Raw genomic sequence first — 26,183 nt, 5'->3', positions numbered from 1 at the left:
GGCTGTATTCCAAGAGGCAAAGCCAGGTTTGGAACCAGATCTCTTAACGTTCCAAGGCCCAGGCATTTTAAACTGTATGACACTGCTTCCCTAAAGACTAACAATTAAAAACTCAATACAGTTGTATCTCTGGAAGATGCGTTTTTACATCCCTGTCAACAAAGAATTAGAATCCCTGAGGTGGGAACCTTAACATCTAACCGGATTATTTTCCTTATTAAAAATTTTATAAAGTTATAAATTTCCTTGAGAAGTGAACATATTTCCATCTCCCAGTTACAAATAAAATATTAAAACCCTGCAGCAAGCCTGAGGGCAGCACTAGTGTGTTAATGGCTTAAAAAATGATTCCAATGTCTGCATGCCCTCAGGCCTAGGGCGTTTATTATTGGAGGCCAAAGGGCTCTTGGGATTTCTTTTGCCTTGAGGAGAACTGGCAGGAACAACCTGGGGGTTTGAGGAGTGGGGCTGCAAAAAGGATTTCTGCAAGTCCAATGCAAAATGATAGTCTGTATGTTCTGGCATCTCCCATACAGGTACCAGAGAGCCACACTTCTCACAGGGCACTTGGTCCTCAGCAGCCAGAAGACTGGAGGTAGTAGATGCCTTCTGAGCCACCTCCAGAGCAGACTTGGAAGTTAAAGAAGCAAGGCTGCTTAGGCTGTTCTGGGCCAAATCCATTTCTGCAGGAGTTGCTTTGAAGGATCCTAGCTTCAACACCTTTTCACAGACAGGGGCACAATCTGGACACTCTGTTGACAGACAATTTGGTAACTCTTTAGGACTGGACTGTGTTTTTTGTGGAGGGAAGAAAACATTAGTAAGCTGTTTCTGCTTTAGAAGCAGACTTTTCTGTTTAAAGAAGGGCTCGGTTCCTGAAGTACGACTGGTTTGGAAAGGTAATGAGGGCTTGGAGGGTGAATTGCTTATGGGGGCCTGCGTAGTGGCAGTAAGAGAAGAAAGTGAAGCTTCTTTGACTTTCTGCTTTTCTGCAGCTTTCTGGAAGAATGATTCCAGAGAAGTGGTTGCTTTCTTAGTGGTTGTCACCGCTGGGCCATTTTCCTGGGTCTTAGCTTCTGAACTGGTAATTGGCACCTTTGACGGAGAACTTGGGTCACTGCTCAAGAAGATGGTGATGTCTGTGCCAGGTGAAGGGGCAGAGGCAGAGAATTTGGTAGCACAGAGGAGAACCATTGTAAGGGGAGGGGACCTGAAGAGCAAGTAAAAGAGTAAGATTAGCACCAGGTCACAGGTTCAGTCTGTAAATGATTGGGATTCTGGTTCTGCCACACAAGGAAACTGTTACTGCAGTGGTTCTCAAACTTTAGGGTATATTGGATTAATAGATTCAGTAGACCTGGGATGGGCAGAGAATTTGCCATTCTAACAAGTTCTCAGGTGATGCTGATGTTGCTGGTCTAGGACCACACCTTGAGAACCACTGACTTTGGTGAACACCTACCAAGTCAGACGTAAGTTGGATCCCCTGACAGCTGGGTTTATTGTTTTCATAAGATACTGCTGCAGAGCTGCTGAAATTCAGGGTTGAGGCAAGAAACTATTCAGGGCAATAAAAAAGCTTTAGAATATTTAGACTGGAAAGACTTTTGAAAAAATCCTCTTATGCACTCTTCTGTTTTTAAACAGAACCAGAACTCTGACAGACTTTCAACTCTGGAATTTTTAGAGAATGAAATTTCACAACTGCTTTGGTTATCTGGTCTCAGAAATATTTCAAGAAATTCCTGTCATAAAGTTCCTCATTGTGTCTAATTACCCAAATAACTTTTCACATGAGTTGAATTTTGGAAGATGAAATGTGCTTTTATATACAGATTAGTCCCTTGATGAGGTAAATTTAAAAATTATCATGACAGTATCTCACTATTCTCCTCTTTCATGCTCTGGGATAGTCTTATAATCAGACAAGGTTATGCTTCCCTGTCAATATTTCACACTCTTGGTGAGTAGTATTTGTTATAGTCTGTCAATTTACAAGGTTTAATGTGGACATAGTATCACAATTATCATTTGGTTCAGTAAAACCATTCAATATTTGAAAATAAACAAATATACCAGGAAGTAAAAGTAAATTATTCTAAGTGAAGAACAAAGACTCTAACTTTAGAGACCCATACATGTAGTACCCTTATATTCAGATATGCAGTAACTTAGGTGCCTAACTAAACTTTTCTTTTTATAATCTCCAATGTAGATATATAAATAAACTACCAATTTATCTTCCTCACATAATTATATTTACATTGTGAATCTGGAATACTTTTTTCAATTTAAGAGGCTATGTTAAATAAATAATTACGGGATTCCAATACTGAAAATCATTAATATCTGGACAGTATATACTTGGTTATCTTTAATGGCCAGCTGAAGTGAAGTTTATTATTATGACATTTGGTATTACACCAGTGGAGCTTGTAACTGAGTTGGGATGTGAGATAGAGATTACTGGTGAATAGGTCACTTTCATTATCAAGGAAGATGATTTTAAGATAGAACCATCAAGCAGTTGAGAGAAAAGTTCCCTGAAACTTGAGTTCTGTACCCCTAAGTACAATTGGTCATTCCCCTGACTATAGCAAATTGATACAGGCAGGGGTAGTATTGGTTCACTCTGTCTCTCAAACCAAATGTAGGCAAAGAGGCTGCAGCTGAGCTGCCTTGTTTCTGGTGCTTCTACTGTGTCCTACCCCAGCTGGAATGCTTATATATCCACTAATTTTAAATAAAGACAGGGTTTAAGTCTCAAAGGAAGATGAGTTAGAAGGAAACTCACCATTCAGTTTGGGTTCCTGAAGTGTTACAGTTCCTGATGACAGCAAACGCATCATGGCTCATCTTGTGAGCATCATAGCGAGTAAGGGTACAGCAGCGGCGCAGGCTGCTGAGACGTTTGTCTCCTTGTACGCGAATGCTCACGACCAACTGAGTGGCCACCCTGTCATTCTGTGGGTGTAAATGGATTGAGACAGAACTGAAGTTACCTTGAGCATGTGGATTCTATATAGTGAACTCTGTGAGAGGAAAAACCAGGGTGAGAGAATGGTTTGGGAACAGGTTTAATTTTTTTAAATTTTGTGCTGTTTCTGAGCATAAATAATTGGAGAAGACATAATTTAGATGATGGAATATTAGAATATCTAAGATATTTTGACAGGTAATGGGAACAGGACAGAATAAATGAAAATGGATTCTTCTGAATGTTTTGTTTTGTTTTGTTTTTTGGTGGTGTCTGTGCAGGAAGATTATACTAAATACTTGTAATACTATATTCTAGTTTATGACTGAAGGAGGGTTCATGTAAGTCATTGAAAGGGTGTCAGGATTGAGTAGTGGATCTATTCTTTAGTCTGCTCTGATGCTCTTATGCTTAAGAAGAGCAGAAGTGGACTTACCTGGTGGCACAAGTGGTTAAGAATCCGCCTGCCAATGCAGGGGACACAGATTCGATCCCTGGTCCGGGAAGATTCCACATGCCGCAGAGCAACTAAGCCCATGTGCCACAACTACTGAGCCTGCGCTCTAGAGCCTGCGAGCCACAACTGCTGAGCCCGTGTTCCACAACTACTGGAGCCCGTGCTCCTCAACAAGAGAAGCCACCGCAATGAGAAGCCCACACACTGCTATGAAGAGTAGCCCCTGCTCGATGCAACTAGAGAAAGCCCGCATGCAGTAACGAAGATCCAACGCAGCCAAGATTTAATTAATTAATTAATTAATTAAAAAATATGTGTTTGTTAAATGCATAAATATTTCAATCTTAACAACAACAAAAAACAGCAGTGGTTTCCACTAGCACCTCCTTACAGTCCATCTATAGAAGATAAAGTGTAGTGAGCCTGCTTCTAGAGAGCATGATCATTGATTCACTTTTCAGTGACGTCTAAGCACCTGAATACTGTTGATGCAAAGCAAACTAAGAAATAAAGGTCAAGAGGCAAGAAGGTAAAAAGTATACATAGGGATCCCCTCAAAATCAAAAGATTCTAGTGAGAAGAAATACTCCTAAGACAAACAAACCAAGAGCAGCAACCAACTTCTAGGTAAAAATACATTTTGTATTTTTGTGCATTTTGTAAATACAGTTTATACAGATTTGTATATCTCGAGAGAATACAAATAGGCAATTACAAACAAGTCCTTGTTGACTAAAACCATTCAACTATAACTGACTGCCTACTATGTATCAGGCACTATCTAGAGATACAGGAGAGAACAAAATAAAGTCCAGGCCCTTCTGGATCTTATCTTGTAGTAGGAGCTGCATATAATAAACAAGTAGGCATGTAATAGAAATGACCACAAAGTGCCATGGAAAACAGAGTAAGGCAGGGAGTGATGGAGGCTGCTGATATGACAGGGTAGTTGGGGAGAAGGTGAAGGTGAAATTTGCTTGGTGTGTTAAATAAACGGGGAGGAGACCAGCAAGTGGAGTCTAGAGGGGAGTGAGCTAGGGGGAGATGATAGGACATAAGGTCATTGACTGTTAGAGAATAAAGAGATGAGAATGGAGCGACACCTAGTGGGCAAAGTCAAATAGGCCCATAACACAACCTCTTTATGTTGCCTCCCAAAGAACAAACATTTACCACCACCTCAGCTAAAAAGGGGCAAACAGATAATTATAGATGATTCCTGACAGTATACAGTTGATGTCTCAACTGGAGAGGACACATCAAACAATACCATCAGGAAAATGGAAAGAAAGTCCACAGAATGGGAGAAAATATTTGCAAATTATATATTTGACAAGGGACTTATACCCAGAATACACACAGAACTTTTAAAACTCAATATAAAGAGACAACCCATTTCAAAAATGGGCAAAGGATCTCGACAGACATTTCTCCAAAGAAAATAAAATAGCCAATAAGCACCTAAAAACCATAAGACACCACTTCACACCCACTAAAAATTTTTAAAAAGACAATAACAAAGATATAGAGAAATTAGAACCCTCTTACATTTCTGGGAGTGTAAAATAGTGCAGCAACAGTCTGGTATGCTAACACAGAGTTGCCATGTGACTCAGCAATTCTACTCCTAGGTATATATACAGGGGAAATGAAAACATGTCTACACAAAAATCTGTACATGAATGTTCACAGCAACATTATTCTTAATAACCAAAAAGTGGAAACAAATAACCATTCACTGATGAATTGATAAATAAAATGTGGTATATCCATTCAATAGAATGTTGTGATAAAAAGGAATAAAGTACTGATAGATGCTACAATATGGGTGAACCTTGAAAATATTATGTTAATTGAAAGATTTCAAGCCAGTCACAAAAGGCCACATGTTATATTATTCCATAGATATGAAATGTCCAGAATAATTAAGTCTATAGAGACAGAAAGCAGACTAGTGGTTGCATAGGCCTGGGGGAGTAACTATTAGTGGGTATAGGATTTCTTTTCTGGGTTATGAAATGTTCTTAAATTGATGATGGAATAGTTGAACAACTCTGAAATATACTAAAACTACTGAACTGTATACTATAAATGGGTGAATTTTATGGTATGTAAATATATATATATGTATCAATAGAGCTTTTTTTTTTAAAAGATAGAAGATAAACTAATCATCAGATGTTTCATGTTTGACCTAAGACTCTGTCTCTAAAACTGTGAGTACTTCTTTGTCACATGGACTATGTTAAAGCCAAATAATTTACAGTCCAATCCCTAAATGTCCTGCTTGATGGTTCTGTACTCTGATGAAGATCCACTCTGTGAACTCCACAGAGTTGCAGTAACATTTAGATAATATACAAAAAAGTAAAAGCAAATGGTAATGAGGGAGACAGGAGTAGTCAGGTCTTACGTTCACAGATCCAGGCTTTTGAGAATCATACTGAGTTTTATGGCAGTTTTATGGGAAAAGATAAAAGATTTCTTAAAATTTTCCAGCTGGTATCTTTTTGTATCTTTGTTTCTACTCCATAAGGTAAGGAGCAACTTGTATTTAAATCCCAAAGCTCACCCCAGGAATAAAGAAAGAAAATCTTACATCATTTCGGTCCTTGATTAGTCTCTCCTCTAGTTCCTGGGCTAATTGCAAAAGCCACCATTGTACCTAAAAAAAGTATTGAGACTTTAATCTTTCATTTAAAGACTCTAGGTTTATTATAGAACTAAATGGTGGTTTTGTTCAGTTCTCCCCAAAATGGAAGTGTGCAACAAAGTCTCCCCTGTAACGATTCCCAGATCATAGAAATCTTCAGTACTCTGACCTGCCCTAGCTCAAGATCTTTCATTCTTTTCCTGCTGGCATGCCATCAGGTGAATTTCAGGCATGTTCCAGCTCTGAGAAAAAAAGACACAAACTTGAGGCACAATATCCTGGCCTCAGAAGATTTCACCTACCAAAAAATGAGTAATTCCATTTCAAACTTCAATCAGCTCCATTCTATTTCTTTTTAGATGTAAGAAAGGGAAATAATAATAATAATAATAAAAAAAAAAACCCAAGTTAAACTAATCAATTTTCAGCACACAAAAAACCTTCTATTTCCTTCATATTTTACAGTATAAAGGTCCCATCTAACTTTCCACAGCTACCAAAACCTACCCACCAACTCCCTTAAAAGAGGCAATGTTCTGTCAAGAATGTCTGCCTACCTGTTCCCGAGCAGCCAGAGCTGTTTTTCCTGGGAAGTTCTTGCTGCAGCCAATGGTTTTGGGTATTTGCCTGGGTTTAACTGGATCATGTTCAATCCCCCGGCACATGGCATATAGCCAAGATCTAATAAAACCAGCAAAAAAGTTTAAGGTGAAAGCAAATGATTATTCTTGTTAAAACAAAATACCTATATTATACTACCTTTTATCCCTTTCATGAAAAAGGAAAAATTTGTTCAAAATTAAGTACGCCTCACCCGTAACAGAATCCTTGCCCTTCCCAATGAATTCCAGTAATGATAAATTGCCAAGGAGAACACATTATGCTTTCTAAAGCCAAGTCATCATTTGTATTTTTGGAAAAGTGCCAACTAAGCCACAGATTTCATATCCCCAAGTATTTTTGGTACTTACTAAGCATAAATCAAGGATTTTTAAGAGAACAACAGCATCTTAGCACACATAAATGTTGTACATGTATGTATCAGAGCTTCAAAGTAACAGTTCCTATCTACCGACCTATTTAGGCACGTGAAAAAAACTAGACTAATAGGTTATAATGATTTAATTTTTTTTTTTGGTGGTACGCGGGCCTCTCACTGCTGTGGCCTCTCCCGTTGCAGAGCACAGCCTCCAGACGCGCAGGCTCAGTGGCCATGGCTCATGGGCCCAGCCACTCCGCGGCATGTGGGATCTTCCCGGACCAGGGCACGAACCCGTGTCCCCTGCATCAGCAGGCGGACTCTCAACCACTGCGCCACCAGGGAAGCCCAATGATTTAATATTTTAAAGCAAAAGGACCAATGCAATTACCTCGAGGAGCAAATATTAACCTAAAGATAGGTCTAGATTTTACCTGATGCTCTTGTCTACATTTGAATTTAGCATATCCATAAAGGTTATGATTGAAAAGTATTAGGAATCACTTACCCATTCTTCTCCCCAAAATGACTCTGGAGCTGTGATTCAGTGAACTGGGTCAGTTCTCCCATGTATTCTACCCCCAGGATTTCAATGACAGAAGCCCCTAGCTTTCCTCCAAGACTACGGCTAACAACAACCAAAAAAAGACAAAAGATTTATAGGTCACATCATAAATATCTAGTTAGCAGTAGATACAAAACATTTTGCCTGTATAAGAAGCTCTCCAGAAAGTTCAGGGAAAATGAGAACACACATTGGTCCTGTAAACTATTGATTTTCTAGCATAAGACTAGACGACTCTGGGAATTCAGTACTCTGGAAATTAGGGCCTGGGAAGATTAACCATAGCATAAACACAAGGGTAAAGTCATTAATTAGTTATCAAGTCAACTGTGTATAAAACTTTCAATTATACAGGATCTACTGTCCCATTTAGGGATTAAAATTCCACCTCCAAAACAAACCCCTTCCATAGCTAAAACCTTTTATATTTAAGAATATAGTAAAAAAAAAAAAACTCTTCAGTTTTGCCTTTGAGATGTCTAATAATATGTCCTCAACCTCTCTGTTCAGTCCTTTTTCCATCATTTATCTTCCTCAATATGGTCCCAGTTCACTGGAAATATATTTTCTCCCTCTTGGTGCTCAAAACAGTCTCCAAATTGGTATTTCTCTTCTATTCTCACCTGACTCTCCGAATTGTGCCAATCTCAAAACAAAATCCCATGCCTTTTTCATAAGTCCTTCTCAGATGACTTTTATGAACTTTGGTAACTACCTGTACAATTCATTTAGCAGTTACTCACATACACTCTTGATGATAGCACTTTCACTATTGTTTTGAACAGTTACATCTTGGCCCTTCAACAATATTATAAGCCCTTGTCAAGGACACACTATTGGTATGCACAACCTAGTTATTAATTTTATTTGGGAGCAATTCAGTAGCCCTGAACAGCTTGATACGCTACTAGAACAAAGAAAAGAAGTAAAATTCCTATTTGTTATTTAGTAACAGGCTTGAGTAAAAATCCTAGAAGGAAGTTAAACATATGGCTAAAAAAAAGTTCATTTTTTAAAATTCAGGATTAAGTATCTTCCACAGATAATCCGGAATTGAAAGTTCATTAAGAAAAAAATCTCAGTATGTTTGTAAAATTTTCTGTGTCATCTCCCTCCTGTCCTCATGGTACCTATTTTCCCTGGCTCCAATCCTTAAGGAAAAGAAGGAACTACAACCAGAGAGGGCCTTCACATATATAGAAGTGAAATCTAAGGTGCTCCCCGAATACTTACATTTTGCTAATAGGCACTTGGCTGAAGAGCTGTGGGACTGACCCATGTGAGACCAGGGTCTGCCCGTTGGGCTTGTTTAGTCCACAGGCCAGCTTTGCCAGAACCTGGAGCATGGAAAGTATAAAAACCTCATTACTGTCAACACCCACACACAGAGTTGGTGAATATTAACACACACATATACATGCATACACAAGGCACAGCTTAAGGGCTGTAACTAATGGTTTCCACATTAAAAACAAAAACAAAACCAGAAACTCAAGACATCTCCAAAGCTTGGTGTCCCACAATATCCACAGTGGAAAACATGACCCACTATCATTATCCTCATTGTTCTTTCCACATCTTCCATTCTCAGTCTTTCTTTAGTCATTTATTCCACCCTCGTCTATTCCTTGAGGTTTTCCTACTTCAAGAGGGTGAAAAAGTAGAGAAGCTACAGAAGAGACTTAAGATGCATTTCTTAGTATGTCCATATGAAAATGCTAAAACAAACTCATTTTACCCTACTCCATTTATATACATTTCTTGATTAATGGTTAGTCCATTCTGAGTCCCGGATTTAATACAGATTACCATCATTTAGTATCTGTGATAAAGACTGGGCTCAAAATCATTGTCCAATAGCAAACATCTTCTTATACTAAATAAGACTTCAAAATGAAAAAACCCTTGAGAAGTCTTTTCAAAGAATAAGGTACTTCAGTGGTATCATTTAACAACTTATAATTGGTAGGAAAAATATAAAATCACTCTTCAAATTCATTGGAGATTCTCTGAAACTTCTACTAGGCCACATTTAGTCTAAATTACTACATTGAGACTTTTGTTTCCCCTCCCTCCACCTAACCAGAAAAAAAAACCCAAAACTCTACTGTGTAGTTTGGCAGCTTTCCTCTTCTTGGGAATTCCCTGGCGGTCCAGTGGTTAGGACTCGGTGCTCTCACTGCCGTGGGCTGCGGTTTAATCCCTGGTTGGGGAACTAAGATCCCACAAGCTGAGCAGTGTGGAACTTTCCTCTTCTTGAGTGAGGGAGAGAAGGTAGTAACTAGGAATAATCAGCCACTGCCCAACTATTGAGTCTACACCAAAGGGGATGAAGATCCCAGGGCCACACTGCAGTTTAATCAGAAAGCACAGAACAAAAGCATAGAACACCCAGAACTCTACATAAGAAGTGAGATAATACTAGAAAATTCAGCAACCAAAAAGAAAAGAAATAGGTTCCTACTAGCCTCCTCCTTTCTTTGTTTGCTTGCAGGATCTTACTTCCCTGTCCAGGGACTGAACGCAGGGCCCCCGGCAGTGAAAGCGCTGAGTCCCAACCACTGGACCACCAGGGAATTCCCGCCTCCTCCTTTCTTTGGATAGTTCAGTCATTAAGGAAATACTGTGGATACAACTATGTAAATAACCATTTCCAGCAAAATTTTCAGCCTGCTTCTTAGAAAAGTACATGTGCAATGTCAATTCCCATGTTAAAGAATTACTTAGGTTTTTATTTGGTCTTCACCGTGAAGTTTAAGTAGAAACCCATTTCAAAGTATATGTGTAATGATTTAAATGCCCCACTCATATCTATCCTGGCTGTTTGTTTTTTGTTTTGTTCTTCTTCTTCTTTTTTTTTTTTTTTGTTTCTATGCCTGCTGTGTTTAACTACAGATATCTGTGTTTCTCTTTGAAATCTACTATTAGCCTTCACCTTATTGTGTGAAATCCCGGCTGAACACTGAAAACCAGTCTGCCTCTCTATGGCTGCTCTCATTTCCTCCACGATCACTGCTCCCACAGTGAGCTGCAGGTCTGGAGAGGTGGTGTTATCAGTCTGAAGAGAATCAAGCCATTGCAATAAGCCTCGTTTTCGCATTTCCTCTGAAAAAGTTGAGAGGTAACAGTTAGACTTCTTTTTTTTTAAATCAGGGTTTTATTTGTGTTAGCTAATGCAGAAATGCTTAGATTTCAGGTACTTTACATATGTAGGTTTTCACCAAAAATGGCAGCCATTTTAGAAGACTATTCAGTATCACAACAGAGATCAATTTCTCCTTCATACCAATTCTAGCAGCCTCATCTCCCAGCATAGGCTGAACCTTATAAGCTCTAATAAGCAACAAATATTTTGTATTGTCTTTCATGAGTAATAATTTAAAAGTACATCTGTTTTCTCTCTCCAGTTTTTGAACTTTCTTCTTCCAACTTCCCTTGAACATCACCAGGAATTCTATTAAGTTACTCAATTAGAAAATATTCAGAATTATCGCACACTTCAGTATAAACTTAAGTTAGCATTTATGTATTTTTAGAGACTGGTTCCAGTTGAATAGCTTAAGTCCAATCAGAGGCACTAGAAGATTTATTCTCTTGACAAACTATTTAAATTAGAAGTAGCTTTGTACCTTAGGGCTTTGAAAATACCTTACTATCCAATTTAGAACTAGTCACAGTTTTGAAAAACATTTAAAAAGTATTATATAACAAGGAAGTTAGGAAATATACACATGCTGTTTTAAAGAGGCTGTAATGAGGTATGAACAAGGCAAGAAAATTCAAAATATCTTGGAGAGGTAGAGTGAAGGGTCACATATATGGAGAAGAGGAGGAAGATGAGCACATAGAAGGAAGTATTTTCCAGCTATTAAGGACTGCTGTTTCTCTCCTTTGCTGGTCTATCTCCCTCCTCTAACACCGTAACTGCAGATACAGAGCAACGTTCTCCTCTTCTCTGTATATACAGTTTTTCTCTTGGTGAACTGGTACTGGCTTATGTTTCAATTTGCTTATGCTAAGTACATGCAAATCTTAATCTCTATCCCCAAACTCTTAACTTTAATCCCTTATTTCTACCTCCCTACAGAAAAAGTCTTCTTGAATTTTTCATTACAGTATCAAACAAAATACTACTAAAGTCAACCTTTATTATATCTTCCTCCCCAAAGGTTCTCTTTCCCAAACAACTCCCTATTTCTCTTAAAGGTTTAAAATCTAATATTGGCTTCTTCTTTTTTAAAAAAATTAATTAATTAATTAATTTTTATTTTTGGCTGCCTTGGGTCTTCGTTGCTGCACACGGTCTTTCTCTAGTTACAGCAAGCGGGTGCTACTCTTCGTTGAGGTGCGCAGCCTTCTCATTGCAGTGGCTTCTCTTGTTGCAGAGCGCGGGCTCTAGTAGTTGCAGTACACGGGCTTAGTTGCTCCTTGGCATGTGGGATCTTCACGGACCAGGGCTCGAACCCATGTCCCCTTTGATGGCAGGAGGATTCTTAACCACTGCACCACCAGGTAAGTCCCTTGGCTTCTTTTCTTTTATTCCCCTTTATTATAGTTATTTAGTTACCAAAGCCCACTTCAAAATATTTCACATATCCATTGCAACCCACCGTATTTTATTCAGCTTTTCATCATTCTTGCTTAGGCCACCTCAAACTTCTTTGTTTGTGGTTTTTGTTTGTTTGTTTTTGGCTGCACCGTGCGGCATGTGGGATCTTAGTTCCCAGACCAGGGATCAAACCCGTGCCCCCAGCAGTGGAAGCACAAAATCTTAACCACTGGACCACCAGGGAAGTCCCCATAAATTTATAGTTAACTCTTGAAAATCAGGTAGTGTTAAGTCTTCCAACTTAGTTCTTTTTCAAAATTGTTTTGCTATTCCACATCCTTTGCATTTCCATACAAATTTTAGAATCAGTTTATCAATTTCTATAAAATCCTGCTGGGATTTTGGAGGGAATGCAATGAATCTGTAGGTCAATTTGGGGAGATTTGAACTCTAATATTATTTAATCTTTCAATCCATGAGCATGGTCTCTTCATTGATTTCATCTTTAATTTGTCAGTGATGTTTTGTAGTTTTCACTGAACTAGTTTTTCCACATATATTGTTAAATATATCTCTAATAATTTCATGGTTTTAATGCTATTGCTTTTTAAATTTCAACTTCCCATTTTAAATTTTAATATATAGAAATACAATCAATTTTTGCATATTGACTTTGTCCCCTGCAACCTTGCTAATCTCACTTATTCTAGGTTCTTTTTTTGGGGGGGGTAGTAGATTCCCTAGGATTTTCTATAAACATGGGCATGTCACCTGCATTTGACTAGAACTGTTGTAAGAGTGAGCACTGGTAATTTGTGCCAAAACTTCGGGATTAAATTGATAAACCTCTAGCTATGGCCCACAACTCTAGGGACCATAACCTCAAAAGAGAAGTCCCTATACTGGTAACGGGTGTACCTTCCTCTGTGCTATGAGCTGATTAGTGCCTTCCAAGCTCCCTCTGGTTGTTGGCAGAATTTATCATCCTGGTGGCAAAGTGGTTTAGAATCCGCCTGCCAATGCAGGGGACGTGGGTTCGATCCCTGGTCCGGGAAGATCCCACATGCCACGGAGCAACTAAGTCTGTGTGCTACAGCTACTGAGCCTGCACTCTAGAGCCGGCGAGCCACAACTACTGAGCCCACGAGCCACAACTACTGAGCCCGTGAGCCACAACAACTACCGAGCCCATGCCCCTTGAACCCATGCTACACAGCAAGAGAAGCCACCGCAATGAGAAGCCCGTGCACAGCAACAAAGAGTAGACCCCACTCACCGCATCTAGAGAAAGCCCATGCACAGCAATGAAGACCCAACACAGCCAAAAATAAATTAATTAAAATAAATTAAAATAAAAAATTTATCATCTTGTGGCTGTAGGATTGAGGTCCCCATTTTCTTGCTGGCTGTCAGCAGAGGGCAGCTCTCAGAGCATAGCCATGGGGGCTTCTCCAAAGGCCCTCTTACACTCTGGCAGCTTACTTTGTCAAAGCCTGCAAGGAGTCTAGCCAACTCTTACAGCTCTCAACTTTGGCAGTTGATTGATTTATTTTTTTTATTTTTTATTTTATTTTTATTATTATTATCATTATCATCTTGGTTTTTGGCTGCTCCGGGTGGTAGGCGGGGATCTTAGTTCCCTGACCAGGGATCAAATTCATGCCCCCTGCAGTGGAAGTGCGGAGTCTTAACCACGGGACCTCCAGGGAAATCCCTGACAGTTGATTTATATTTTTTTATACCACTACACAACTGTTTCTTATTATATGCATTCACATGTTCAATACTTGCTTAGAAATAAATGAATTAAGAGGAAGCAAACGGAGAACAAATGAGTTCTTTAGCTAACACAAACCAGTTACAAAATGGCCCCAAAGGGTAAGTTTTCACTCTGGCAATTTTTGAGTATTATTTTTAATTAATCTTACTACTTAAACTTTCCACACACATAACTATTTCAGAAACAGAAAAAACAAAGTTGCAAATGCAGCATGGCTGAGTAGGACCCATTAAGAGGCACCATGATAAAGTTGAATGGGAACTTCAGTATAAAAACATCACAAATACCTCGACTCTTTTTCCTAGCTTTGAAATATGTCACATCCACGGAAAACAATTTCTGGGAGGGTATTTGCACTTAGATCAGCTAATTTCTGTTATGAGGTGTTTTTTTTTTTTTATTACACACATCATATGAAGACTCAGGAGTATGATATATCATCATAAATCATTTCCTAGACATTGTACTGTTCTGAGCACTCTAAATAATAAGATGATATCACTGCATCTCGAAGCTTAATATTTAAACTAGACACAATAAAGGAACTTCTTCCTTCATATATGAATACCTTTTATTTCCTCATACAGAAATAAGATTTCTTTAAAACACTGGCATTTTACATAAAAACGTAAGAAAGATAGGTATAGAAGAGGAGCATGTCCATTTGAAGTAACATTTGACCACCAACAAAGGTATGTACCATCATCTTCACCAGAGAGCTCTTCAACAATGAGTTGTCCTCCAAAACCAATGTAACGTGTAATAATATTTCTTATTCTGAGGTATGTAGGTTTCAGTGGGTCTGTGAATCTCCTGAAAACTACATGCAAAACTGTCTTACGTGTAGATTTTTCTGAGGCAAGCAAGGGTTCACAGCTTTCAACAGATTTTCAAAAGGGCATATAGCCTTCAAAAAAACCCTTAAACAGCAAATAATTTAAAGTACTATAAAACCAAACACAACCACACAAAATCTATGGGATACAGCAAAAGCAGTCCTAAGAGCGAAGTTCATAGAGATATAGGCCTTCCTCAAAAAAACAAGAAAAATCTCAGGGACTTCCCTGGCGGTCCAGTGGTTAAGATTCTGCGCTTCCACTGCAGGGGGCGTGGATTCAATCCCTGGTTGGGAACTAAGATTCCACATACTGTGCGGTGCAGCCCCCCAAAAAAAAAACCAAAGAAAAACCCAGAAAAATCTCAAATAAACAATCTAACCTACTACCTATGAGAATTAGAAAAAGAAGAACAAACAAAACCTAAAGTCAGCAGAAGGAAGGAAATAATAAAGTATTATGAAACCAATTCCAAATGTTTATTTTAAAAAATTAGCTACACAGTAAAATGTAGTACACAAAGCTAAGCACCCCCACAAAAAAAAAAGAAAGAAAGAAAAAAAAAAAAACAATAACAGGACTTCCCTGGTGGTGCAGTGGTTAAGAATCTGCCTGCCAATGCAGGGGACACGGGTTCAAGCCCTGGTCTGGGAAGATCCCACATGCCACGGAGCAACTAAGCCTGCGACCCACAACTGCTGAAGCCCAGGCACCCTAGAGCCCGTGCGCTGCAACCACTGAGCCCATGCGCCACAACTGCTGAAGCCTGCAGGCTCTAGGGCCCTCATGCCACAACTACTGAGCCCGCGTTCTGCAACTACTGAAGCCCATGCGCCTAGAGCCTGTGCTCCACAAGGGGAACCACTGCATTGAGAAGCCCACGCACCGCAACGAAGAGTAGCCCCTACTTGCCACAACTAGAGAATGCCTGCGCACAGAAACAAAGACCCAATGCAGTCAAAAATAATCAATAGATTTGCCTTTAAAAACAACCCCCCCAAAACCCAACAACAACAAAAACAAAAACACAACACAAAAAACAAAACCAAAAAACCCTTCCTTACTCTGATCCCAGAATAATAATAATAAACCAATAAAGGCAAATGTACCATAACTTTGCCTCCTTTAAGTGGCACATTACACTGTCCATTGTATTCTCCCTAAAGAACTAAAAGATCTGCAGCCTCCACCTTGATAAACTCAGCTATCAGAATCAGAGAATAAAATAATTCCTCAACGGTCCTTCCCATAAGCTTCCCTGGGTAGTTCCAACTCTACCCTTCAATACAACATATTAAAAGGCATCATACAACTGTTGACAGCAAAACTAAACTTTAATATCTTACATCTTACTTTAAAACATGGAACCCATGGAAAATTCACCACTGTAACTAGACATAAGCTAAACACTCTTGGAGCTTTTTCTGAACAAATCTGTATTGTTTCTACAAGTAATAACATATTGCCCTGACAAGTCCCCCAAGAAGTTAACTTGCTATAGATTTGTATCCTTTTGGTTAATGTCCAACATTCAAAGATTTTCACTAAAAGAGCTCTTCTAAATAAGAATAATGTTGGGATTTCCCTGGTGGCATAATGGTCAAGAATCTGCCTGCCAGTGCAGGGGACACAGGTTCGATCCCCGGTCTGGGAAGATTCCACATGCCGCGGAGCAACTAAGCCCATGTGCCACAACTACTGACCCTGTGCTCTACAGCCCATGTGCCTAGAGCCTGTGCTCCGCAACAAGAGAAGCTACCGCAGTGAGAAGCATGCGCACCACAACGAAGAGTAGCCCCTGCTCACCCCAGCTAGACAAAACCCATGCGCAGCAATGAAGACCCAATGTAGTCAAAAGTGAATAAATAAAAAATAAATTAAGTTTAAAAATAAATAAATAAGAATAATGTTACAAAATAAAGCTAAAGTACATGTTACAAATGAAGGGGAGAATAGATACATTGTTTTGAATATAGCCATTATCATAAGTACTAGAAAATGTGTATGAAAAGGTGTTTAAAAGCCTCTAAACACAGAATCTTTGCTCTGTGAGATCCAGCTGAATTCCACTTTCATAATATTTTGATTAAAAAAAATAATAAGACCCAGATTAAAAGCAAGTTTTAATTGCCCTAATTTAATTCTAGTCTAAGAAATTTTTTTTTTTTGGCCACACCACGCAGCATGCAGAACTTCCCCGACCAGAGAGCTTCCCCGTGACCCCTACAGTAGTCTTAACCACTGAACCGCCAGGGAAATCCCTAAGAAAATATTTTTAACCATGAAGTACATTTTATTAAAGCACTTTCATGCAGATTATATCTCAAGTTTTTATCAGCCAGATAAAGTAAACAAAGATAAGCTTACCAAAAAAAAATCACTTATCATTCTCCTACACATCAATAACCAAGTGGAGAATATAATAGAAAAAACCACAAAATCGTAATGGCAATTTAAAAAAATTAAAGCATCTAGGAACTAACATAATGAATGCACAAGACCTTTGTAGAAAAAAGTAATGCTTTAATAAGAATATTATAATTGGATACTCATGTAATAAAAAAGGAATCTTGATCCCTACCTCACATGCTGCAGACACACACATAATGGATAGTAAATCTAAATGTAAAAGGCAAAACAATAAAGCTTCTAAAATAATATAGGAGAGTTTCTTCATGATCTTGAATAGGTAAAGAAGACCTTAAAAAATACTATCCATAAAGAAAAAAAAGACAAACTGGACCAAATTAAAATTAAGAGCCTCTATTCATCAAAAGCCACCAGTAAGAGAGTAAAAAACAAGGGAATTCCCTGGCGGTCCAATGGTTAGGGCTCCACGCTTCCACTGCAGGGGGCACGGGTTCAATCCCTGGTTGGGGAACTGGAATCCCACATGCCGCACGGCATGGCCAAAAAATTTTTAAAAAGAGAGTGAAAAACAAGCCACAAACCAGAAGATGTTGCAATACATATATTTGATAATGACTCATATCCAGAATACATAAAGAAGTCCTATAGATGAATAAGACAATTAAACCAAAAAAATGGGCAAATACTTAAACAGGCACTTCATGAAAGAAGAATGGTCATCAACTTACAAAAAGGTGCTCAATTTCATTAACACCAGGAACATGCAGACTAAAACCGTAATATGATATCACTATACACTCATCAAAATGGCTAAAAAGCAAAAGAGAAAAAAGCAAGTGTTGAAAAAGATGTGGAACAACTAGAACTCTCATATACCGCTAGTGGAATTATAAATCAGTATAACCATTTTGGAAACCTTTTGGTAGTATCTACTAACGCTGAGTACAGGCAAACTAAAGCTGAATACAGACAAACCCCATAACTGAGCACTTCTAGTCATATGCTCAACAGAAATGCATACACTAAAAGATATTTACAAAAATGTTCATAGCAGCACTATTCTTAGTGGTCCCAAACTGGAAGAAACCCAAATATCCATCAACAGTAGAATGGGTAAATTGTGGTATATTCATACAATGGAATACTACAGAAACCCAACTATATACAACAGAATGGATGAATCTCACAAAGACAATGTTGAGTGAATGAAGCCAGACTCAAGTATATACTGCATAATTTCAATTTTATAAAGTTCAAAAATAAGCTAAATAGAAATCAGGGCAGTGGTTATATAGGAGAGGCGGGAGAGGAAGAGATAATGACTGGGAGGGTAGGCAAGGGTGGCTTCTAGAATTCTGACATTTTTTGATCTGGGTGCTGCTTACAGAAGTGGGTTTACTTTGTGAAATCACTCAAGGTGTACACGTACAATTTATATACTTTATGTATATTACATCAATTAAAAGTTTAGATGAGAAAGAAAAAGGAAAACATACTGGATTCTAGATTTCAGAAGCAGCAGAAATATAAATCAAAAATTTTAATTTAAAAAGTCACTAAAGGGGGACTTCCCTGGTGGTCCAGTTGGTAAGACTCCTCACTCCTAATGCAGGGGACCCGGGTTCAATCCCTGGTCAGGGAACTAGATTCCACATGCACGCCGCAACTATGAGTGCATGCCGCAACTAAGTAGTCCACGTGCCGCAACTAAGTAGTCCTCATGCAGCAACTAAGGATCCCACATGCCGCAACTAAACACGGCACAACAAAGATCCCGCGCGCTGCAACTAAGACCTGGCGCAGCCTAAATAAATAAATATTTTAAAAAATAAAAGCAACTTTTTCCAAAAAAATTATGTAAAAAAATTTTTTTAATCACTAAAAGGTATGTGGAATCTAAAATATGACACAAATGAACTTATCTATAAAACAGAAACAGACTTACAGACATAGAGAACATACCTGTGGTTGTCAAGGGCAGGGGGAGGCATGGATTGGGAGTTTGGGATTATTAGATACAAACTATTATAATATATAGAATGGATAAACAACAAGGTCCTGCTATATAGCACAGGGAACTATATTCAATATCCTGTGATAAACTATAAAGGAAAACAATATGAAAGGAATTATATATATGTCTTACTGAATCACTTTGCTGTACAGCAGAAATTAACACATTGAAAATCAACTATACTTCAATAAATTTTAAAAAATAAACAAAAATCACTAAAAGGGGCATAAATGAAGACCTAAAAAATTGGTGAAATGTTTATGGATGGGATAACTTAGCATTAAGATAACTATCCTCTCTAAATATGTAAATTTAATGTAACTCCCAGGATTTTTTGAAGAATTAAACTAATGTATTCTAAAACATATATTGAACAATAAAGGTACATAAATAGCCAAGACAATTTTGAAAAACAAAAGCAGAGGGGAGTCCTTATCAAATATTATGACATACTACAAACTAATAAAAATAATGTGTTTCTGAAGCAGAAGCAGACACTAATGGGACACTACAGAAACAGACCCACTGATATATAAGTTGAGGAAAGAATGGATTATTAATAAATAATTGTTGGGAAAACTGACTTACTATAAGAATAATAACTAAGGTGGCTCCCTAACTTAAATCAAATAAAGGTAAACTCCATATAGCTGAAATACCTAAAAATGAGCTATAACGCAAATAGAAGAAAATGTAGAAAAATGTCTTTAGGAACATCTGGTAGAAATGGATGTCTAAAATGAGATTCAAAATGCACAAACCATACGGTGAAAAACTGAAGGACTAAAAGAATTTGTTCAACAAAGTACAGCATAAACAAAGTTAATGGATGACAGACTTGGGAAAAGATATTTGAAGAGTCAAAAATAGACAAGGGACCAACAACTAGGATACACAAGGAGCTCTTCCAAAAAAAAAAAAAAGGCAGAAATCCAATGGAAAATTGGGTGAAGATTATAAATAAGCAATTCACAAAAGTAGAAACTCAATTGGCTAACAAGTATATAAAGAGAAGCTCAACCTCAGTTAGTAAAGAGAAGTATAAATTAAAACAAATCCCAAAACATAAAATACCCCTTTATAGCCATCACATTGGCAGGTACTTAAAATATTAGATAATACCAATTGCTGGTGAGGATATGGAGGAAACAGGAATTCTTGTGTACTGTCAGAGGTAGGGCAAATTGTTACAGTTATTCTGGGGAGCAATTTGGCAGTATTTAGTGAAACTAAGTGTATGTGTATACCCTATAATCTAGCAGTCCACTCCTGAAAATACTTCCCAGAGAAACCCTTGCATATGTCCAAAAGAGGATTAATGAGGACATTCATCATATAAACAGAAGGACGTGAGAAGCAACCAATGAGCTCATCAGTAGGAGAAGGGTCTGTAAACACGGTAGATCCACACCACGGATTATGCTGCAATTAAAAGCAATCAATTACACATAAATACAGCTACATGAATAGATGTATAAAATCAGCAATGAAAGAAAATTAAGAAAAAGAATGAGACCTATAATAACAGTACTATCATGTAATTAAAAAGCACAAATTTTTTTAAACATTGTTTCACAGCAAATTAATGCAGTTTATACTCAACTGCATCTTTTTTTTTAATTGGAGTATAGTTAATTTACAATGTTGTGTTAGTTTCAGGTGTACAGCAAAGTGAATCAGTCACACATATACATATATCCACTCTCTTTTTTTTTATATTCTTTTCCCATATAGGTCATTACAGAGTATTGAGTAGAGTTCCCTGTGCTATACAGCAGGTTCTTATTAGTTATCTATTTCATATATAGTAGTGCGTATATGTCAGTCCCAATCTCCCAATTTATCCCTCCCCCACCACCTTTATCCCCTGGTAACCATAAGTTTGTTTTCTACATCCGTGATGCTACTTCTGTTTTGTACATAAGTTCATTTGTACCTTTTTTTTTTTTTAGATTCCACATATAAGCGATATCGTTTGTCTTTCTGTGTCTGAATTACTTCACACAGTATGACAATCTCTAGGTTCATCCATGTTGCTGCAAATGGCATTATTGTTCTTTTTTATGGCTGAGTTATATTCCATTGTATATATGTACCACATTTTCTTTACCCATTCCTCTGTTGATGGACATTTAGGTTGCTTCCATGTCCTGGCTATTGTAAATAGTGCTGCAATGAACACTAGGGTGCATGTATATATATATATATATATATATTTTTATTATTATTATTTTTTTTTTGCGGTACGCGGGCCTCTCACTGTTGTGGCCTCTCCCGTTGCGGAGCACAGGCTCCAGACACACAGACTCAGCAGCCATGGCTCACGGGCTCAGCCGCTCCGCGGCATGTGGGATCTTCCCGGACCGGGGCACAAACCCGTGTCCCCTGGATCAGCAGGCGGACTCTCAACCACTGCGCCACCAGGGAAGCCCCTGAATGTATATTTTTGAATTATGGTTCTCTCTGGGTATATGCCCATGAGTGAGATTACTGGGTCATATGGTAGTTCTTTTTTTTTTTTTAGTAACTTTTTTTTTTTAACTTTATTTATTTTTGGCTGTGTTGGGTCTTCATTGCTGCACATGGGCTTTCTCTAGTTGCAGCGAGCGGGGACTACTCTTCATTGTGGTGCACAGCTTCTTACTGTGGTGGCTTCTCTTGTTGTGGAGCATAGGCTCTAGGTGCACGGGCTTCAGTAGTCGCAGCACGCAGGCTCAGTAATTGTGGCTCGTAGGCTCCAGAGCACAGGCTCAGTAGTTGTGGCACACAGGCTTAGTTGCTCCCAGGTATGTGGGATCTTCCCGGACCAGGGATCAAACCTGTGTCCCCTGCATTGGCAGGCGGATTCTCAACCACTGCGCCACCAGGGAAGCCCCGATATGGTAGTTCTATTTTTAGTTTTTTAAGGAACCTCCATACTGTTCTCCATAGTGGCTGTACCAATTTACATTCCCACCAACAGTGGAGGAGGGTTCCCTTTTCTCCACACCCTCTCCAGCATTTGTTGTTTGTAGATTTTTTTGATGATGGCCATTCTGACCAGTGTGAGGTGATATCTCATTGTAGTTTTGATTTGCATTTCTCTAATAATTAGTGATGTTGAGCACCTTTTCATGTGCTTAAAAAGCACAAGTTTTAAAAGCGCACGTTATATAAGTCAGACAGAGAAAGACAAATACTGTGTTATCACTTATATGTGGAATCTAAAAAATAAATGAATTAATACAAAAAAACCGGAACAGACTCACAGATATAGAGAACAAACTAGTGGTTACCAGTGAGGAGAGGGGAGGGGAAGGGGCAAGATAGGGGTAGGGGTTTTAGAGATACAAAATACTGTGCATAAAATAAATAAGCAATAAGGATATATTATGCAGCGATTATTTTATAATAACTTTAAATGGAGTATAATCTATAAAAATAGTGAATCACTATGTTGTACCCCTGACAGTAATATAATAGTAAATCAACTATATTTCAATAAATAAATAAATAATAAATGAAAAATAATAGCAGACAAATAAAAATAATTAAAAGCACATGTACAAAGCAACACTGTACAATTTACAAAGACATATACATATTTAAGAAGATATACATCAGGGAGTGCCAGAGGGTTTGTGGGGTAGGAAGGGAGAAGGGGGAATCACTATGAAGGGGAAAAGAAGTAAAATAAGTAAAGTAAAATGAGAGAGGCCTTGAACAGCCCATCGATGACATTATCCTGAGAACTGATTAGAAATTTTGAGTAATTCAACTCCCTGTTGTTTAGGTCCCCTTAAAAAAGCTCACTCTTCTTATGAACCAAGTTACAATAATATAAATTAACCTACAAATAATGGGAGTGCTCAGTCAGCCTTCTACTGATAACTTTAACCTGCCCTAGTTATGTCTAAAGAGAAACTTGATGTTAATACAGATTTCACAGCTTCTCAACATCCATATACCTGGAAAGATAAGAGAATTTGTATATCCTTCCATGTGAGTCCTTGTGATTCATTCACGTTGTAGTTTAAGTTTCCTTTCAATCAATCCAAGAAGGAGCAGTGTGACCAAGCAAAGCAGGTTCCAAAGGCAGGAAGCAGAAGCAACATGATGCTATGCAAGTACCTTTCTGAACAGTCCCTTCTGCTGTTGTAGGGCTTTGGGGCAACCCTTCAATGTAGGTGGTTGGCAACAAGTCTGCTGAGAGAGGCTGACCTTGGAGCTTTTGCAGTCTCTCTTGTACAGCACTGGTCAGGTCTACATAAGCCTCATCAATGCTGGCACGTTCAATCACAGCAAAACGAGACATTACCTCCATCACTTCCACACTGGCTTCCCGGTACCTAAGAGCATGAGAGCACAATATACTCACACACATACAGAGCAAGGAAAGGATGCTCTATTGCAGTAGTTGGTGTTCTTTCACAGACTCTTAAGTAAATCACTCCAAGGTATTTTTAAGAATATTTGATTAAGTATATATATGTTTCTGCAAATCATATTTTTATTTTTATTTTTATAACCTGGCATCTCAGGTTAATTATTAAAATAATAATTTTAAATTACCAGGTCTTTATTAATAACTCTCTGGTCTACAAACTTATTCCTAAATTTTCTAAAACTGCCTTTGTTCATTATTTGATGACGATTTTAAGAGTAAAATAAATGATCCAGTTTTAAGTTGGTGGCATGCGGCTTTTCAAAATCACACTCTGAAGTCAACTATATTTCTGGGAAGTTACACTGTCTTTCCCAGCATAAAATTCTATTCAATACAATGTAGCATATGTCCATTAGCTGAATTAATTCTACTTTAGGGTTACAGTATTAATCTTCAGTCAAATCTGTCTTCTTTTCTGGCAATAATCTCAATGTGAGGTTGGCTATGACACTCCACCTTTAGATTTCTAATTGATAGGTGAATTCAGGAGTATCTCAAGTCCCAAGTCAAAGCATGATCCCTACACACACCACCCCACACTGTATAGTGTACTGTGAGAATGTGGAGATCTGAACATGAATCCTCAGTCTTCCACTTGCCAACTGTGTGAACTTAAATTATTTAACCTCTCTCAATTGGTCCCTCATCTGTGTGTGGGGGTGTGGTGTGGGGGGGATAATATTAGAACCTTCCTTATAACAATGTGAGATTTAAGAGACACTGCCAATGAAGAATTTAACACAGTGCCTGGCATATGACATATGTTCACTATACACTAGCTATTAGGATTATTATAATGACTGGGGCTTATATCTACCTCTAACTTGGCTATGCCTATACTTATGCCTCCCATTCCAAGGCTAACTTTCTAAAATCTGGGCAGAGATAGCTCAGTTCAAAAACAGAGAAATTAAGCTTCTTTGGGACTGTTCAATTCTGGCAAATAGTTCTAGATATTGCACTAGAATGTGAATTTGACTCAGCCTTCTCTGGAAAAACTCTTATTAGTTTCACAGTCAATTTAATTACTTCAAACATTTCAGACTTTTGGCCTGAGAACATGGGAAGTGGAATTAAGTTTTAATTATAACAACCAATTTTTAAATAATTAAGGAACTGAAAGGGTATTAAGGGTGGCAATTATTATAGGTAATAATGATTCTGAACTGTTCCTAAAACGCAATATTAAAATCTGTTTTCATTCCACACTGAAAATTTAGCTGACTAAAGGGAACTTTTTCAGATGTTATTTACATAAAACGAATTAGAAACATGAGTTCCTAGCCTCATGAAATGCTTCCAACTCTTCCATTCCCCTTAAACAAACTTTTCTTCTTACTTGGTGAGGTTAGCTTTTCCATGGGACTCATGAACTTGTGCCAGTAGAAGATCGGGACATAACTTCTTAGCATCATCTGCCCACATGTATCTAGTGACCCCAAATGCACGAGCTTCATAACTTACTGCAACGATTCTAAGGTTAGGAAAAAAGGGGAACAGAAAAATATTACATGATCACAAGCAAAAATAATTAAAATTTAACATGATGAATAGGTTATAAACATAATAGTAGAAACATTTTTGTCACTGATACTACTATTTATTCTCAAACACAGCCGTTCAGAACCCTCAAAAACAGGACCTAGCATAGTGCCATGTATTCTTATAGATTAAAACAGTAGTTGAGAGTTACAATAACTATGATACATACCCACCACCCTTCCATGATTTGTACTGTACAACTGCACAAGGCTTATTCCTCAAATGAGGATTTTGCCGCTGTTCCACTTGAACAAAAAAACAGTCCATGTCCACTAGAGTAACTACCCGGTCTTGTCCATTAGCCATTTTTCTGTAAGACAATATTTTATGGACAGTTAGAAAGGATATTGAATAAAAAGTGCCAAAGAAAATAATACTTCCATTCTTCCACTGTTGAATTACCATAACCATGGGAACATGGAAACTAACAATAATGAAACAGGCATTTTCATATACTGCTGGCAGGAAAATAATAAACTGATACAACTTTAGAAAGGTAATAAATATTGAAAGCTTTAAAGAATACCCATCCCCCCAAAGAACTGAACACTTCACAAAAGAAGATATACAAATAATCAACAGGCACATGAAAATGGCTCAACATCATTAGTCATAGGGAAATGCAAATTAAAACCACAATGCACGTCAATGGAGGGATAAAGTCAACAGTTAATCTAGTTGATAGACAAATCTCAAATATAAGTTCAGGGAAAAGAGAAGCAGAAAATGATATATAATATCAAAGCATTCATGTGAATTTTTAAAACTTTTTATTTTAAAATACTTTTACACTTACAGAAAAGTTGCAAATATAGTAGGGTTCTCCTATACCCAGTTTCCCCTAATGCTAACATTTTATACAGCACAATTATCAAAACTAAAGAATGAACATTAGTATAATATTCACACTACAAACTTTACTTGAATTTTACCAGTTATTCCACTAATGTTCATTTTTGGTTGCAGGATCCAGCTTAGGATCCAGTCTTAGTCATCACGTCTCCTTAGTCTTCTCCAATCTGTGACACTTCATGT

General features: G+C 37.9%; 1 protein-coding gene across 2 annotated transcripts; it reads right to left on the bottom strand.

Moving 5' to 3' along the window:
* Window positions 1-321: 321 nt before the first annotated feature.
* On the bottom strand, window positions 322-25,454 carry POLH (DNA polymerase eta; the record flags this gene model as incomplete). 2 transcript variants are annotated; one of them, XM_079713639.1, is made up of 10 exons in its annotated part: window positions 322-1,210; window positions 2,795-2,964; window positions 6,034-6,099; window positions 6,645-6,768; window positions 7,575-7,694; window positions 8,865-8,968; window positions 10,567-10,736; window positions 23,291-23,508; window positions 24,946-25,080; window positions 25,318-25,454. In XM_079713639.1, 10 exons carry the CDS (start codon window positions 25,452-25,454, stop codon window positions 322-324), a joined length of 2,133 nt encoding a protein of 710 aa, XP_079569765.1. The 2 variants fall into 2 exon arrangements, with proteins under 2 accessions (XP_079569765.1, XP_079569766.1); XM_079713640.1 differs by lacking the exons at window positions 23,291-23,508; window positions 25,318-25,454 and having other exon boundaries at window positions 24,946-25,063.
* Window positions 25,455-26,183: the final 729 nt, after the last annotated feature.

Source organism: Hyperoodon ampullatus (assembly GCF_949752795.1).
Source record: "Hyperoodon ampullatus genome assembly, chromosome: 10".
NCBI classification, from domain to species: Eukaryota; Metazoa; Chordata; class Mammalia; order Artiodactyla; family Ziphiidae; genus Hyperoodon; species Hyperoodon ampullatus.
Note: the sequence above shows the minus strand (reverse complement) of the source record. Positions and strands in the feature narration are given on the sequence as shown.